Source organism: Ochotona princeps, chromosome 10 (assembly GCF_030435755.1).
Source record: "Ochotona princeps isolate mOchPri1 chromosome 10, mOchPri1.hap1, whole genome shotgun sequence".
NCBI classification, from domain to species: domain Eukaryota; kingdom Metazoa; phylum Chordata; class Mammalia; order Lagomorpha; family Ochotonidae; genus Ochotona; species Ochotona princeps.
Window position 1 is genome coordinate 24,942,507 of NC_080841.1, and position 16,799 is coordinate 24,959,305.

The 16,799-nt window shown below is 42.4% G+C and overlaps 1 protein-coding gene across 5 annotated transcripts in view; it reads right to left on the reverse strand.

Moving 5' to 3' along the window:
* Positions 1-16,799, reverse strand: part of ESRRG (estrogen related receptor gamma) — a 607,759-nt gene that overhangs the window by 147,873 nt on the left and 443,087 nt on the right. For all 5 annotated transcript variants that reach the window (XM_058669188.1, XM_058669186.1, XM_058669189.1 and 2 more), the window contains one exon: positions 3,430-3,546. In XM_058669188.1, coding sequence (XP_058525171.1) covers positions 3,430-3,546 — 117 coding nt within the window. The remainder of the gene's footprint in view (positions 1-3,429; positions 3,547-16,799) is intronic.

Sequence of the window (16,799 nt, forward strand, 5' to 3'; positions counted from 1 at the left end):
CAGCCTGTATGGACTGCTGTGGTCAACATGGGGGTTGTAGCAGCAAATTGTATTATGAACTGGTAATTGAATTGAACAGGTTTACATTTGAATAGATTTACTACATCATGATCTCTGACATACTGCACGGGACTGAAATCCCTCTCCATCCATAAAGATACATTTAAGACAGTATCATTCTCTCCAGGCCCAGAAAGGAAGTCTTGAGCCAAGGAGATGGCCACACATAATGGTGCATTTATATGCAGGGTGTAATGCAATATTTCACTGCATTTTTAAGTACAAAGGAAGAAGAATACTCTATGTTTACTCATATCTAACCCATTCTTTCTATGTGAAGCAGGACAAGCTTAGAGAACTGGTATTTTCCCATTCAAGTGGATATAAGGGAGTAATGGAAAATAAATTATTATTTGAGTATCTCAGCAACAGCAGCAATTCCCTTGAAAACAGATCCTCTAACGGCTTGATAGCGGCAACTGAAGAGGTGTGAATTATAGATAAGCTCTGTCCCATTTACTTTCACCAACAATGTTTAATTAAACATAGTTCACACCTCTTCATCCACTCTTACCACCCTCTTTCAGCATTGCTCAGTATCGCTCCTGCTAGAAACCACAAGGAGGCATTTATTTAACGGAAGACTTTTTTTCCCTCTGGCTTCTGAAACTTGGCAGGACAAACAGTTGAATAAATTATAGTAATACAATCAAACTCATCAAAAAATCCTGCCTGACTAGAAATAAAGGTGCATCTTCATATTTAGTTTCTGAAAATAATGTTCATTAATATAACACTCTTATAATGTTTCTAAAATACTGATTTGCTTTTGGAAAATGATTCCTGAACTTTTAAGGGTTTGAAAGTATTCTTACTAAATCTAGGAAAGAGTGCAAAGTTTAGCTACAGTTTCTACAGCCCAACAAAGTGGCAGTATAATTATAAGTCAGACAGGAAAGTGACAGCTGATCACTTGTTAGATTCTCAAGTATCTTGTTTGTTTCTCTGTTTTAGGCTAAAGACAATTGCTAAGATGAAGTTTTCTACTTCCACGAAGTAAGTTATGACTATCATCCAAACTAAAAAGAAAAGTTGAGGCTGGCACGGTGGCATAGCAGGTGAAGCCATGGCCTATGGTACCAGAACCCCAAGAGCCCCAGCTTCTCCAATTCTGATCCAGCTCCCTGCTAAGGTGCCTGGAAATGCAGTGGAATATAACTTCAGTTCTTGGGCCCTTTCACCCACACGGCAAACCTGGAAGAAGCTGCTGCTCCCTGGGCTCGGAGAGCCCATCTGTGGCCTGGCAGCCATCTGGGGAACAAGCCAGCAGGTGGGAGATGGCTGTTTCTCCCTGTCTCTCTCTATAACTCTACCTTTCAAATAAATAAATAAAATTTTAAAGAAAGAGAAGAAAAGAAAAAAAACTTTTTTGTGTGTGTGTTACTGTCTGCGTCTTGTTGAATTTAATCAAAAAATGTCCACCTGATGTTTTTAGTTATGTTTTCTCTAGCAAGAGAGGCTGGCATATGGAATGACCTCAAAAAACATTCATGAAGATAAAACATACTGACTGAAAAATCCCAACTTAGCCAAAGCTTATACAGTAAAAGGTATCCCCCATACTCCTGGCCATTGAACAGGTAAAACCATATCACAAATCTCCACGTATCCTTCCTCCTATTTCTTCAGAAACATAATTAATAGTATGTGTGTGTTAACCTCCTACCATCCTTTTTTCTATTCTCTCTCTTTCTCTTACACACACACACACACACACACACACACGTCTTTCCAAAAGCTCATGAAAAATGGAAGTAAAGGATAGGCTTATTCTGGGTGCAAAAAATATTTAAAATCCATGCACAGAGGGGGCTTCAGCCAGCTCATAAAAATAAATGTTTTAAAGAAGCTATGTATAGATTCCAGCATTTGCTTGCATCAGATTATCTTTTAAACTTCCTTTCCACGATCCTTTTAAATCTCCTTGTGTGTGAATAAGTTATATGTATGTGTGTGTGTGTGTGTGTGTGTGTGTGTGAAATCATACTAGTAGACACCTTTTTTACTTTATATTTCACAGCACATCTTGGTCATCTTTTCATAAGACTTTAATTATAAAGTTCTACCCTCCTTTGTACACAGTTATTTTTCAAGGTGAGAAGCCAAGTTGAAGAGGAGAAAGAATGGGGTTCTTCTTCTTTTGATCAGACGGGTGAGAGGTACAGGAATCCCGCATGAGTTCCATGTACGTAAATATCATCTGATCTACTCATCATTCCGTGACTTTGCGCATGGCAACAATCTTAGAATAAGCCAAGGAAAACTGTTAGATCTAGTAATGACATCCCCAACTGCAAACCTCTGGCTCATTCTTGGGGAAGTAACACAAATCTATTCAGATTCAGAAATTTAGAACAGGGGATTTCCAGTAGCAATAAAGTTTATAAACTGATAAGACCAGCCCCAGGAACCAAACCTATCCATACTAGGCAACAGAAACAACACATTTCAGCATTTAATTAACCTAATTTTCTTTTAGAATTGGATTACGATATTTTTGTTCTGTTGTTCATATATATTTCTTAACTCTGGTAAAATCTGTGATGAGAAGGAAATAAAAATATAAACACAATGTGTAAAATTCACACACACACACACACACACACACACACATCCCATTTAAAAAAAAACTAAAACACATAAAAGTGGTACATTTCCCTCACAAAATGAGCAAATTTTCTCCATTTGTAAGCTGACATGTTAGTTACACTAGATATGCGTAAATGAACAATTTAGAATCTTCACGCGTGGAATAGTTAAGGAGCATCTAGAATCAGTGAGTTCCTTTCGTGGTTTTACCAATTACTAACTGTGTAACTTAGGCTACCTGGGTAGAGAGAGTATAAGCCTACTGTTATTATTTTTTATTTACTCCTATTATCCCCAGTGGGAGACAATTTTAATATTTTATAGCAAGGTCTTTATTATTAAAAATAAGTACAAGAATTAAGGTTGGAAATGCGTAGTCTTTTAAACCTAATGTTAAGATTTTAAAAATAGGTCTCTCCGTGAAACTAGCAATAAATGAGAAAAAGAACAGAAAGGCAACAGCAGTAGCATCTGGCTTTGCCTTCCACTAATGGTATAGGCAAGAGCCGAAGAGGCCAGCGCACCTGCTGGACTGAACTGCACTTCAGATACGTCCTACTTGGTTCCCTTTTGTGTGTGTCAAGCAGTTAGCCACGGGGACTCAGAGAGTTCAGGCGAAAGAAGCACCACACCATTGGATGCTGGGTACTCACTGTCACCCTATCTCTTTCTGGTTACTCTAACACAGATGTCACTCCTTGCAATGCCAACCTCCCTCTGCGCACCTCCTTCCCTCTCCCTCCCCCATGTGAAAGCATAGATACTCGTAGAGCACCTTACCTTCTTTGAGCATGCCCACTTTCAAACACTTCATGAAGCGGCAAGCCTGGCAGGATTTACGTCTGCGCTTTGTGATTTCGCACTCGTTTGTGGCAGGGCAGCTGTATTCTATATTACCTAAAACAGAGTGTGAGGAAAAGCAGTTGTGAGACTTGCGAGACCCAGGACGGACTAGCCCCTCCAAGGCAGTGGGCGCTGTCACTGCAGCCCGACTCCGCAGGCTCCAATCCACCTGTGCGAGTCCCATGGGAGACTCACAGGGAATGTGAGGACTGCCTTGGAGCTGGATATGGATGCTGGTCGACAACCTCTGAAAATGCAGCCAGCATTGAGGAGACCATGAAGGAGCTCCTCCGAAGATTTTACATGAATTTTTAAAAGATGTATCTATTTAACTATTTAGTTGTTATTTAAACGCAGATTTATAGAAAAGGAAAGATTTTTTTCCCATCTGCTAGTTCACTCCCCAAACGGTTGCAGCTGCAGGAGCTCGGCCTGTCCAAAGCCAGGAACCTAGAGATTCTTTCAATGTCTCCCACATGGGTGCAGGAGCCCAAGAACAGGCACCATAACAAGTAATCACATCAGAAGTGGAGCAGCCAGAACTCAGACTGGCACCAACATGGCACATTGGCACTGTAGGAGGAGGCTTAGCCTACTCCACCATGGAGGCAACCCTTAAGATCATTCTGTTCTTTTATAAAACTAATTTATGTGGAAGCTTTGGGGATCTTTTTGTTTGAAAGACTAAAAATGCTACACTTAGTCCATCATTGCAGAGTATTAGTCCCTCAGACTCTGAGGACCTTAAAGAAACATTTAGTTGGATTATGGGTCATAAAATGCCAACAAAAGGACTGTATTATCATGGATGATTAGATATAGATATAGATATAGATATAGATATAGATATAGATATAGATATAGATATGTGAGTCCCTAGGGAGTAGGCACATGAATGACCTAGGAATTACTGCAGCACCCACTGGAGCCTGGCAATACAGTGCTGTGCTGGGTAGACGGTTACTGAGGGTCACCATTATCTGCATATTTAAAGCCAAGCATTCAAGCACCATGACAATGCTACACACTAGAAAATCTAGTTGAAGTCATACTCTTACTATTAGACTTTTCATCCTTTGTGGTAGTACCTCCATGTTTGAAACGCTAAGTAGATAAGCAGAATCTCTAAATAGCTCCGGTTAGTCGCCATGCCGGTGTGCAGGAAGCATTTAGGAGCTGCTACCGTTTTCTGAAGCAGTTGTCTTTCACACAAAGCCTCCTTCCCCATCCGCTCTGTCACATAGTGCTTGGAGGTCTTCCGTTGCTTCCTAACCCTTTCCCCTTGTGATTAAGTGCATTAGTATCTTAATGAAAATGCATTCTGTTTATTGTCCTCTTGGGAAGGGGGAGGTCATCACACCAAATGCATGAATTGTCATCAGAGACAGTCCGAGCATAATTGCAATTTTGCTGCTCTATGTTTGCAGTACTCAGGGTCCAGCCAAGTCCCCTGAAACATTCACAGCGATTAGTAATTAGCATAGAGTCTGCCTGGGACCACAGCATTGATGAAATATTTCAGAGTTAATCACACTTTGTAAACACTGATTTATATTGACTACCTTTCTCCAGACTGATGTCTTCTCATTAACTATCACATTAGTGGATTGCAGGATCGGACAAAGACTCAACTACTCAGCAACTGCTAATTCAACAGAAAGTAGCACCGAACCACTTATAACTACAGAAAACCAGTTAGGCATGTGTGACTTTAAAAAAATGATCTGTGCGTTACAACTAGAGATGAGCCTATCAAAAATTTTTGACTAAATTAGCATCCTCACTGGGGGCGTTTATAGTAATAAAAGCAACCATTTTTAACACGAAGTTATGTCATAGGAGTAATATTAAATGCACCCACAGAAGCATATCCCATCACCTTTCTCAGAGATTCTACTGATGCTTGGCTTACAGAAATCAAAGTGGAACAAAGCATAAGGGCCGGAACCCGGCTGAGAAGAAAAGGCTTTATATCTGAACTTCAGATGACCCTCTCTTCACTGCAGGTTTTGTTTTAAACCTGAAGATTTCATTTTGCATCAAATGGGTGGTGTTAGTTTTTTTTTTCCCAAGGGTTAATTAGTATTGTAACAACCAGGGCACTCCTTATTTTGCAGCTTTGCCTGTAGGAGATGTGAAAAGATACACGGGCCTTTGCTGTCTGGGGAAGGACTCGACAGTGCTTGTGCGAAAGGATGAGCCACAGAGCACTCCTTCTCTATCTTGTACCTGCAAAGTCAGTATTGATACTACACTTGATCTTGGTCAAAAGGCCGAGAAGCGATTGCAAAGTCAGTATTAATACTTTGCTGACTCTCCCTTATGGAGGCATGAGCACTGGCCCATTCCTTTAATCCAGCTCTGAAAAGTTTCATCATGATGATCCCCCCACCACAGAGAAATATCATCTTTCTTTTCCCACGAGTTCTTCCTTCTCCTCAAAAAGTGTATCCCCATCCGTCACATCAACACATTCCGTCCAACAAGGGCATCAATCAGGCAGATGGGAGTCCACTCCTGGACATGGCAATTTAAACTCCCATCACGAATTTTGCCAGCACTTGCTCCCACCTAATCCTTGCTACATACCACTGTCACATTCCTCTTCTGGTAGCTGCTTTATCATGTCACTACCCTAATTAAAGAAAAAAGATCAATAAATTCTCCTGCCCTCTTGAATCAAATACATAACAGTAGAACAGCAAACAAGGTCCTCTATCAATCCTACTCTCACCTACTTTTCCAGAAATATTATAATTATTACCTTACATGAACTTTCTGCCGCAGCCAATTCGATTTATTCATTTTTTGTTACATGTCCTTCAGACTTCCCGCTGGGAATGATCTATCTTTGCCCCTCTTTACTTCTTAAAATTATTTCCAAGCCTCAATGTTCAACTCCAATTCCAGTCAAATCTTATAAGAAACTTTTCCAGGTCAGCCTAGGGGAAAATGATGTCTTGGTTTTCAGATTTTTTTTCAGGTGTTGTCATCAAAAGAGAGAGAGAGAGAGAGAGAGAGAGAGAGAGGGGCCACATTTTGTTCACCTTTTCACATGCTAATTACCCAATAGATGGTGAGATACTAAAAGACAAGGGTCAATTTCTTATGCAAGATAAAGATCTTCTACCCATTGGTCAGCATTGGGGCAGGCACTGCAGCACTATGACAATGCCAGCATCCCATAGGGGCACCAGTTCAGGTCAGGGCAGCTCCACTTCTGAACCAGCTCCCTGTCAATGGCCTGGGAAGGGCAGAGGAAGATGGCTCAGGTGCTGGAGAGGCTGCTACCCATGGGGAGTACCTGGAAGAAGTCCCTGGCTTTTGGCTTTGGTCTTACCCCGTCCCAGCTGCTGCAGCCACTCCAGGAGTGAATCAGTGAATGGAAGATACTTTGACCAATCGATGGATTGATCTCGACCTCTTTTCCCTAACTCTTTCAAATAAATAAGCAAAACTTTAAAATATATATATATTAGAAATATTAGGCCAACACTAAAGTTTATACATTTATAACAACTTAACATTTTCCTGTTAATTCAAGGTTATTATTATGAACACCAGCTATGGTGGTGTAGTGGATCAGATGATCTTATGATGTATGAGGAAACAATATTAAAATTGGGAAGAAAACCAATTCCCAAATCATTCAAGAAGAGAGAAAAACCACAGCACAGATATACAGAGGGGAAAAAAGAGAAAGAGATCCAGTGAAATTTCCCAAATGCTGAAAAGCGACTTCGGAGGCGGGGTCGGAGCCCGGGGCTGAAGCTGCCCCTGCTGAAGGCAGCGCCCCACATCACAGCTGGCTGAGTTCCCCTTCTGATCCGGCTCCCTGCCGAGACAGCCAATGACGCTGCAAGTACTCCATCCCTGCCACCCCCGAGGGAGACCCGGTGACTGCCAGGCTTGCCACTGCAGCTTGGCCACTGTGACCAATCTCCCTCTGTCTTTTGAATAAGTACATCTTAACAAAACAAACAAAAAACAGGAGAAAAAGGCAGCTTTCAAAAAATGAAAATGCATAGCAATAAAAGGAGAGAACATCAAGGCACAATTACAAAAAAAAAATGAAGCTTTCTGAGGAATAAAGTATGGAAGGAAAAGAACCAACCTCAGAGGAAATACACGGGCATCGTGACATGGACAGGCCGAGGAGCGGAAACCGAAAGCACAAGCAGATGGCACTGCCAGAGCCATCTTTTATCTTTTAATATTTACTCACAAAATAGATGTTCTCAAATTGGTAATCCTAGCAGACATAATATTTAGGAGAAATCTAATACTAGTAGCCAAATTTGTGAATGATTCTTCTAGGAAAAAAGACAGTAATTATTTGAAGATCTTTGCAAGAGACAGAAGGGAAGTTGTCAAGCTGCCATGTGAGCTGTAGAATACATATACAGAAGGAAGCTAGAATCTTCTCTAATCATGACATCTCATCATTCTTTGTTCACAATCAGTGATAGAAAGCCGAACAAGCTTTTTTTTTTTTTTCTGAAGATGTCCCATCCACAATGGCCCAAGTGGCTGTAATGGCCGGAACTGAGCCAATCTGAAGCCAGGAGCCTGGAGCCTCTTCCCTCACGGGTATGGGATCCCAAGGTTTTGGGCCATCCTCATTTGCTCTCCCAAGCCACAAGCAAGGAGCAGGATGGGAACTGGGACCGCCATGTTAAGAGCCAACGCCCATAACTGGCGTGTTCAAGGTGAGAACTTTAGCTGCTAGGCTATTGCACTGGGCCCCTGGGTAAGTTTTAATGGCGGCTTAGGAGGAATTCTGAAAGAAACTCTGCTGCCACGGTCTCCTAAGTGTGTTTCAGTGAGCACGGAATTCATTCATTTATTTATTTCGAAAGTGAGAGTTACAGAAAGAGAAGGAGGGGCAGAGAGATCTTCCATCCCCTGGCCCACTTCACAGAGAACTGCAACAGCCCGGGCAGGCCCAGGAGGACGCTGGCAGCCAGGAGCCTAGCTGGTTGGGTCATTTTCTACTGCTTTTTCCAGGTCATAAGCAGGGGGCTGGATTAGAAATGGAGCAGCCAGGGCTCACACAGGCACCCACGGCGGATGTCAGCACTGCATGCGGCAGCTTATTCCACCGCACTCTGATGTCAAACCGGAGGAATCCTAGTCAAAGCTGGGTTTCTGATCTGGGGCAGGCCACGGTCTTAGAAGATGCAAAACAGGCAAACAAATAGCAACTCCATGTAGCCTGTGGTGTCGTAGGTAAAGGCTGTGGATCCAGGACTACCAAGTGTGTGTACCCCACTTACAGTCCCACAAACACAGAACTCATACTTCCGAAAGTCAGTGAATTCTTCACACAGCAACAAACGCTTAAACTATGCTGCCAAAAATGAGTAAATGACCACCTTGGCTAAAGAGATATGGACAAAGCTACGGGAAACGCAACATGTTTGCAAAAATGTCATCATGGATAGCTGGCAATTTTAGTGGTCCTAAGAGTTTGCACAAATACTACATTTTCAGCTTAAGTATATAGAACTTATTTACTGGGAATCAAGCACCCTCCGCAATTGTTCTGTCTGAATAACACTGTCTTCCCACAGATGGATGATAACCTTGATTTCATTAAGTAACACTGGTTTATTTCTTGAAAAACAAGTCAACATCATTCTAAATAACTTACTTGCTGGGGGAAAACCTCTCTCATTTCTCCTGTCTCCTGCAGAGCTACCCAGTTCATTATCGCTGGCTATGATCACCCTGCCCCCAACACACTCTTTGATCCATGTTAGACTCGACAAGAGACTCTGCCCTTGAAAAACCTTCCCTGGTGTTTCTCCTGTTCAATAAAGAAAACATTTTATACTAAAATGTGCTGCTCCAAGCACCTGGGTAACGCTGTTCCATCTATTTTGGTAACGGTTCATAGACGCTATTCCCAGTCGACCATATGATCTCCGTGGGACACTTGTTTTCCTTAGATTCGCTAAAAGTGGAAACTAGACAAAAATATTTGCAGCAGCGACCGTGGCCACCTGGAACACCGCCACTGGACGGTCGTCCGGGAGGAAGCAGAAGTTCTTGTTGGCCGCACGGGACTCTCCTTGCAGACACAGAGCTGTCTTGGATTAGAGCGTGCTATTTTCTGGGACACATTTGTTGGATGGCACCAGGGACTGAGTTGGGCAGCTATGGATGACACGACTGGAATTTTCCCAGCTCTGTCAAGGGCTGTGGAAGTGTGCTGTGCTGTGCAGGGAACAAATCAACATGGAAACTTCGGGTCCCTCCACCAGGCTGACAAGAATGATAGAGCAATTTATAATATCTCCTGGCGGCTTTTCAGGAAGTCCTGGGCTCTGATTACTTATTTCAGAGTCTTTTGTGCAATTAGTTTGCAGGCAATATAATTTTCTCACTTACCGCTTAATAGAATCTTGCAGCTAGCTGGCGGACAGAATAACAGGGTGTATGTAAAACTCCAGCCTGGAGTGCCAGAGGATAATTTGTATATTCCTTTCAGTCACTTAATGGACTTTTACAGTTTGGCAGTGAAAGGACTGGATGATGTAAATTAGCATGGCATCTCAAAATAAAAATATACGTCAACCCCCCCCTGCTCATTCCCACCCGGTCCTGATACACGTAGATATCTGGAGTTCTTAAGAAACACCCCCTTTTGCATCCATACAGACATCATCATTGTAAAGCCAATTTGAAAGCATCTGTACATTTCCCCCAATTGTTTTAATTTTATTAACAGAACCAAATGGCTTGAGATGACCCACAGGGCATTCCAAGTGGGATTTATCCAATTGTTTTTCAATGTTAAGTGATTTAAAAATAATGGGATTTGCCTTGGTACACAGTTACAGAGCACTGAAAACATGCAGGCAATAATCTGTAGTATTTTCATTGTCGATGCCCTAAAACACAGATAAGAAAGAAGCCATCTCTTACTAGCCAGGGTTTTCTATTTGTATAGCTGTGTAACATCCTACTCTTTACTTTCTTGTTAATGATGCTTTGTTTCTAGCTATTCCCTGATCATTGCAACTTAAAAAGAATATTCCCATATAAAATAATCGTTTGTATTACATCTGTAGCTTTTAAAAACTCACAGGTTTACTAAAGCATACCTTGGTTAAGGAGTCTCCACGTATTTGTTTTAAATAGCACATTCTAAGAGCACTTGCAGTACAGCCGGTTAAACTGCTGTTTGTGAGATCAGCATCCCATATAGGAACACTGGTTAGAATCCTGGCTGCACTATTTCTGATTCAGCTTTTTGCCAATATGCTTGGAAAAGCAGAAGATGGGTGCAGCCCTACCATAGGAGACCCGGATCGAGTTCCACACAGCTGGCTTTAACGTGGTGCAACCCAGACCATGGGCAGTTACTTGGGGCATGAACCACTGAACAGAAGATCTCTCTCTCTCTCTCTTTTAAAATAAATAAAAAACTTCTTTAAAATAACATACAAACTAGACTTTAAAATAAATCACCTGGTGACACTCTGCCTGCTCCCAAGGGACAGCGCCAAACGCTTTTTGTTCTCCCTTTACAACTGTCTCCGGAGTCACTTTGCAAACTACAAAGCCGGGAGGGAGTTGTATTACACCTTGTTTTCACCTAAAACATTTATTACCCTCCCCATCACAAGACACACTGAAAAAATTACTTTTGTTCTTACAAAGTTCTGAATCTGTTCCCGGGAGGTCACAGATCTGCCATCATTTGAGTCATTTCAGGAATCTACCTCGGGCTCTGAAAGAGAATTCCCCCAAGTGCAGCAAAGCAAACTCATGGCAGTGTTAGGCAAAGACCCCCGACCACCTGCCAAGTGCAGGCTGTGGCCACTGAAGGCAGCAGGGAAGAGTGTCAGGTCAGGTCACTGGCACAACCAAGGTCTATGGAAGCCCATGTCACATGCTGTGCTGTGCCAAAGGGTCAAGCTGGGTGCCTGTGTGTATGCTGACGCTTTCTGTGTCTTGAAGGAAAAAGACCAGAAAGAAACCCACCGTGGGCAAGCTTGTTGGCCCTGACAACGTCTACTGATGGAAGACCACACACTCTGGTCTCATCCTGCAGGAAATGGAGCCTGGGAGAGACACTGAGGCCGCAGTTGGTCCTCAGTGACAGTGAAGCAACGATGGTTGGCAAGGAAAACAAGTGTGTGAAAAAGGAGCAAGTCTTTCTAGCCTTGATTTTTTTTTCTTTTTTTCTGGTTGAAACACGATTTGACTCATGTGTTAGAATACCAGTGGGGAATGTGACAAGGTACAACTGGGTGATGACGTCCCTTAACAGTGAGCGGATAGGACTTGGTTGTGACTCCTTGACTAAGTTTTGAGCATAGCTAACTGTAGCTGTCTGCTTTGCTTTTGTAAACATGCCTGCCAGCTGACTGGCTTAACAGTGTGGTCTGAACTTCGTATGGTGTGCCACTCAGGTGAAATGGGTGCTTTGTGTTGCATGCCAGTGTGAACTTAAAAGCCCTGACTTCACAACTATGCAGTGGGATGGTTCCTGGAGTGCAGGGAGCTGCCTTTGCCAGCAAGCTTAGCTAATAAAGACTCCTCCTTATATCCAACACTTGTGACCAGTGGGACATCTTTCCATAATACTTGCATCAGTTTCCCTAAATTTGTGAGCAGGACTATTCTGTTCCTCTAATCGTGTAACTATTGACTAATCAGTAGGTTCTATGTGAAGAGAAGACAGAAAAAAAATTCTTGTATGTCATGGAATGTCCATCTTTAGAAAATTCTCTTACATAAAAAAAAAATTCTCTTACATGGTTCAGGAGAACATCTGAGAAGGAGAGGAGGAGAAAATGGCAATAGAGATGGGGAGAGAAGAACGGGAGAATAAAAGGCCAATTCTTTTAATTTTCTTGCTGCAATTTTATGAACCATGTGGACTTGAACTAGCCACCTTTATTATTCTCATTATTCTAAAGTACAAAGGAGAGATAATTACATCTGCTCTACAGTTCTGTATAAATGATAAGAAATAAAAATATTAAAAACATATATGGTGGGTTTTCCCTTCTAAGAAAAAAAAGGAAAGGGCTGTGATGTAGCAGGTTAAGCCACCACTTGAAGTACAGCCTGCCCATATTAGGGCAGAAGTTTCAGTCCATCTGCTCTGCTTCCTAGCTAGCTTCCTGATCGCTAATGCACCTGAGGAGGTAGGAGAAGATGGTACGAGGACTCGGGTCCGTGACACCCACGTGAGGAACTGGGTCAGAGTTCCCAGTTTCTTGCTTCAGTCTGGCCCAATCCCAGCTGCGGTAGCCATTTGAGAAATGAAGCAGTAGACGGAAGATCTCTCTCATTTTCTCTGCCACTCTGCCTTTCAGATCAATCAATCAATACTCTTTAGAAAAAATGATTGCTTTTTTAAGATCAACTAATTATTATACACCTTGACTCTAGCTCTGGATCTGCACTTTGTGACTATTATTGAAATGCTACCTTCCTCAGATTCATGCCAGTAAAAATGTGCTGACACTCACTCCAAGAAGTTGTAAGAGAATTTTTCTCTTGTCAACAACTCCAGAGTGAGTTTATACTTCTATTTCACAGATACTGAAGAGGAGGAGCAGGAGGGAAAATGTAAGAACTCAAAAAGCTTAGTCCATTTCTACAGGCCAGAATTATCTAAGAAGTAAATTTCTGAGCTATCAGCCACATCTCCTCCTGAGCACTTCCTGGGCCTGCGCTGGAGCTCACACACTCCCTACCCTGAGTATAATCTGATTATAACGGAGAGGAACGCATTTGCAAAGCTCTTCAGAAATCCTAGCCCAGCCTTATCTCTTGCCACAGTCCCAGGTCAATTTCTACCTCTGCCCCAAGGTCGCTCCGTTGGCTGACACCCACGCTGAACTGGCCCAAATTCCTGGAAAGCTGCATTTCCCCCTGTGCCTCTCTGCAAGGCTTCATTTATCATTCATCAGTGAAGTGGGCCTCCAGCTCACCTGGCTGAGCTGGGGGTTCTGGTGGGAGTAGCTCGTTGACCTCCTAACTCCCTCCCTCTCCGGTGAGTCATCCTCTTGCAGCACCTGACAGGGGACCAGTGAACTGCCCCTGCTGTCCCACCTGCAGACACCGTAGATCACAGATCCCTTCCGCCTGGGCCTGGTCAAGCCTGTGACTAACAGGAGGCACTCACTGTGTGTGCCACCTACACTGGGCTTCAGGCATTCTCTTCATTCTCCCATTTTAGCAATTAGTCGCACTTAAAAATCTCGCAGAATGCAACTAATAGCAATCCACTAACAAAATGTCATTTGGTGTAAATCAACCCAGATCTCCTGGATATTAGAGTTCAAAGAGATCCTTTATTTTCAGTTGCTTCTCATCTCTCTTCTCTGTAGAAGACCACAGAAGGAAGAATGGGTACTGACTTTCTAAGGATCACTTGACCATCTTTATAAGAATATGGACTAGATGGTTTGCAGACGTGAGACTAAAACTGAGATGTTATGACTTGCAGTTTAACGCTCCTTAAATGTACCCAGAAAAACTTATTAAGTTGGAAAATATAATAATAGACACTACAGCTGCCAGGAATTCCTTGTTGTGCTTTCCATCCACACATTCACATGATGCAGGTAAAAGACTGAAGACAGAGACAAATCCAGAATCGTACAGCTATTCAGTGATACAGGCAGGCTTGGAGCCCAGGCAGTGTGGGTGCAAAGCCTGTGCTCTCGCTAGGAGGCCAGGCTGTGTACCACTGACCTTTTCAAAGTAATTACTAAGTGTTGCTCAGAATAGAAAGAAGAAATAAACATGCTCCCTTCCGAAAGCCTGCTTTGTATACCTGCTGTTGTTGCTAGTGCTACTGGTGGGAAAGGAAATTTTGAAGCCTGACACAGGAGCTTGGGAGTGATGGGATAAGGATGGCTCTTGGCATTGTCCCCTGCTGTTGTCAGACTAAGGGTACAAGGCAGGTGTGGGATGGATAGGGTTGCTTTCAGAGAATGGAATCTCTCAACACCTCAAAAAGAAATCCCTCAAGTTGCCTCTGCACCATCCTGGTTTGTGGTCAGTCTAATTCCACAGAAACCAAACAGAGCATGTCTCCACAGCAACAGGTGTCAAGTTGTACACAATGCATTTTATGGAGCCCAAAATAATGCTATTGTTCATGATAAGCAATGGGGGGTGGGGGCAGTCATCCAGGATCATGAGGTTGTGTTTGGAAATGCATTTAAAAAGGATCGGTAAGTGCATAACAAGAATGCTCTCATTGGTGGACACGAGGGAGACAATCATTATATGTCACCTAAAGTGTGTACAAATTCAATGTTTTCAGCTTTCATGTCATGATGTTCTCGAAATAGATTCTTCTCCAGTATATTCTGTCGCTTGAGTTGTCCTGGTTTTCTGGCTGTAGTACAGATATATAGCCTATGTATGTCTTTATTTTTCAATTTCTCTAGGACAAGGACTTTATCTTGGAGACACTTATAAGAAAGTTCATCAGGGCTTGTCACGGTAGCCTGTGCCCAAACTCCTCACCTTGTACGCCCCGGGATCCCACATGGGTGTCAGTTCATACCCCAGCTGCTCCACTTCCCATCCAGCTCCCTGCTTGTGGCCTGGGAATCAGTAGAGGATAGCTCAAAGCCTTGGAAGAAGCTCCAGGCTCCTGCCGTTGAATTAGCTCAGCTCCGACCATTGCAGCCACTTAGGGAGTGAACCAGTGGATAGAAGATCGTTCTCTGTCTCTCCGGACTTTCCAATAAAAATAAATAAATCTTTTTAAAACATCTCAGTAAGGCCCCCAGTCACAAGGTGTGTCTTCTATCTGAATTAGCCATTGGTTCCAAATTTGCTGTGCTCAATACCCAATGTCAACTTCTACATATCCTTTCTTCATCTACAAATTTTAAACAGTCAACTGCCTTCCTCTCTTTTAAAACATGCAACTAAATTTTCTTGTTAAAAAATACCTGGCAAAAGAAATATATATAGATATATCCACTATCCTTGGATAGAAAAAGCTTCAGTATGTACTTTTCACACTGATAGTTGCAGACTGACAGAGGAAGTCTACATCACAACTGTGGAGGTATTTGAATCAAACCTCATGTGATTTTTAAAATTAAGAAATCTGACTTACAGGAATTTCCTTTGTATTGTTACCTGTTGGCAACAACTGTAACCTTTCTAAATACTGCTGCTAAATACTTTTGTTCTGAAATAGTATTAATGTCCCAAAACTTTGGTCACAAAAGTGACATTAGCATTAAAGCTTATTTATGAAACAAATACCTGTGTCTTCTGAAATGAATACGAGTTGAGTGGCTCTACTCCAAAAATTTTAAATTGGAAACTTTTAAGCACTGACAGGTTCCAACAATTAGAAAATTACATATCTGACTTCTGGGTTATAGTCTGAGTCAAAATGTTTTATAGAATTACATTCAGGTGCCAGCATTGTGGCACAGCCAGCAAAGCTCACAATTGCCAGGATAATACAAGGGCTCTGGTTCAAGTCCCACCTGCTCTTCTTCCAACCCAGCACTCTATCAATGGGCAGAAGACGGCCCAACTTTCCGCTGCCCTGCCAGCCTTGTGCAAGACAAAGATGGAGCACTTGGGTTGTCGTTCAGCCTGGCCCAGCAGCAGCCCTGGCCATTGTGGCCAGTGGGGAGTAAATCAGCAGAGGGAAGATCTCACTGTCCATATCTCTTTATATAACTTTGACTTTCAAAATAAATTTTAAAAAAAAATCATATTCAGCCTATGTGTAAAAGAAATGCATGAAAGGTAGATTTCATATTTGTATTGGGTTTCATCCCCAAGATCTCTCATTATACATACCTGAGGCAACGGTTCACCTGACTGAAAACAGAAGGAGGTAAAATGTATTGATTGTGCTCTGATCTCTGGCAGTCAAATGGTCTCAATTCCTGGTTTTACCATTTTCTGTGTGACTTTGAGAAAAGCTTCCTATGTAGCTTTTAACCAATGTAGTCACTGTTAACCAATGAAATAGGGATGGGTAACAATAATGGATACATGACTGAGCTGCTGTTGATACTAACCAAATGCCTGACCTAGTGGGCATGGGTTATTGCAGCAATACAGAAAGGTTTCCTGATCCTGAGAAATTTTTAACAGGGGCTAGAAAGTTGCCTAGGTACTAGTCTCTGCACAGAAATGCTAGGCAGAGAGGTTCATTCGATCGGGCTAAAAGGCAGAGGCCTGATGCCCCAGTCAAAAGACAGAAGCAGAAACCAACCAACCCAAAAGAAGACCAGCACATGGACTTAGTGGGAAAAGAACAGGACACATTCAAAAGAGAGCAAATATTC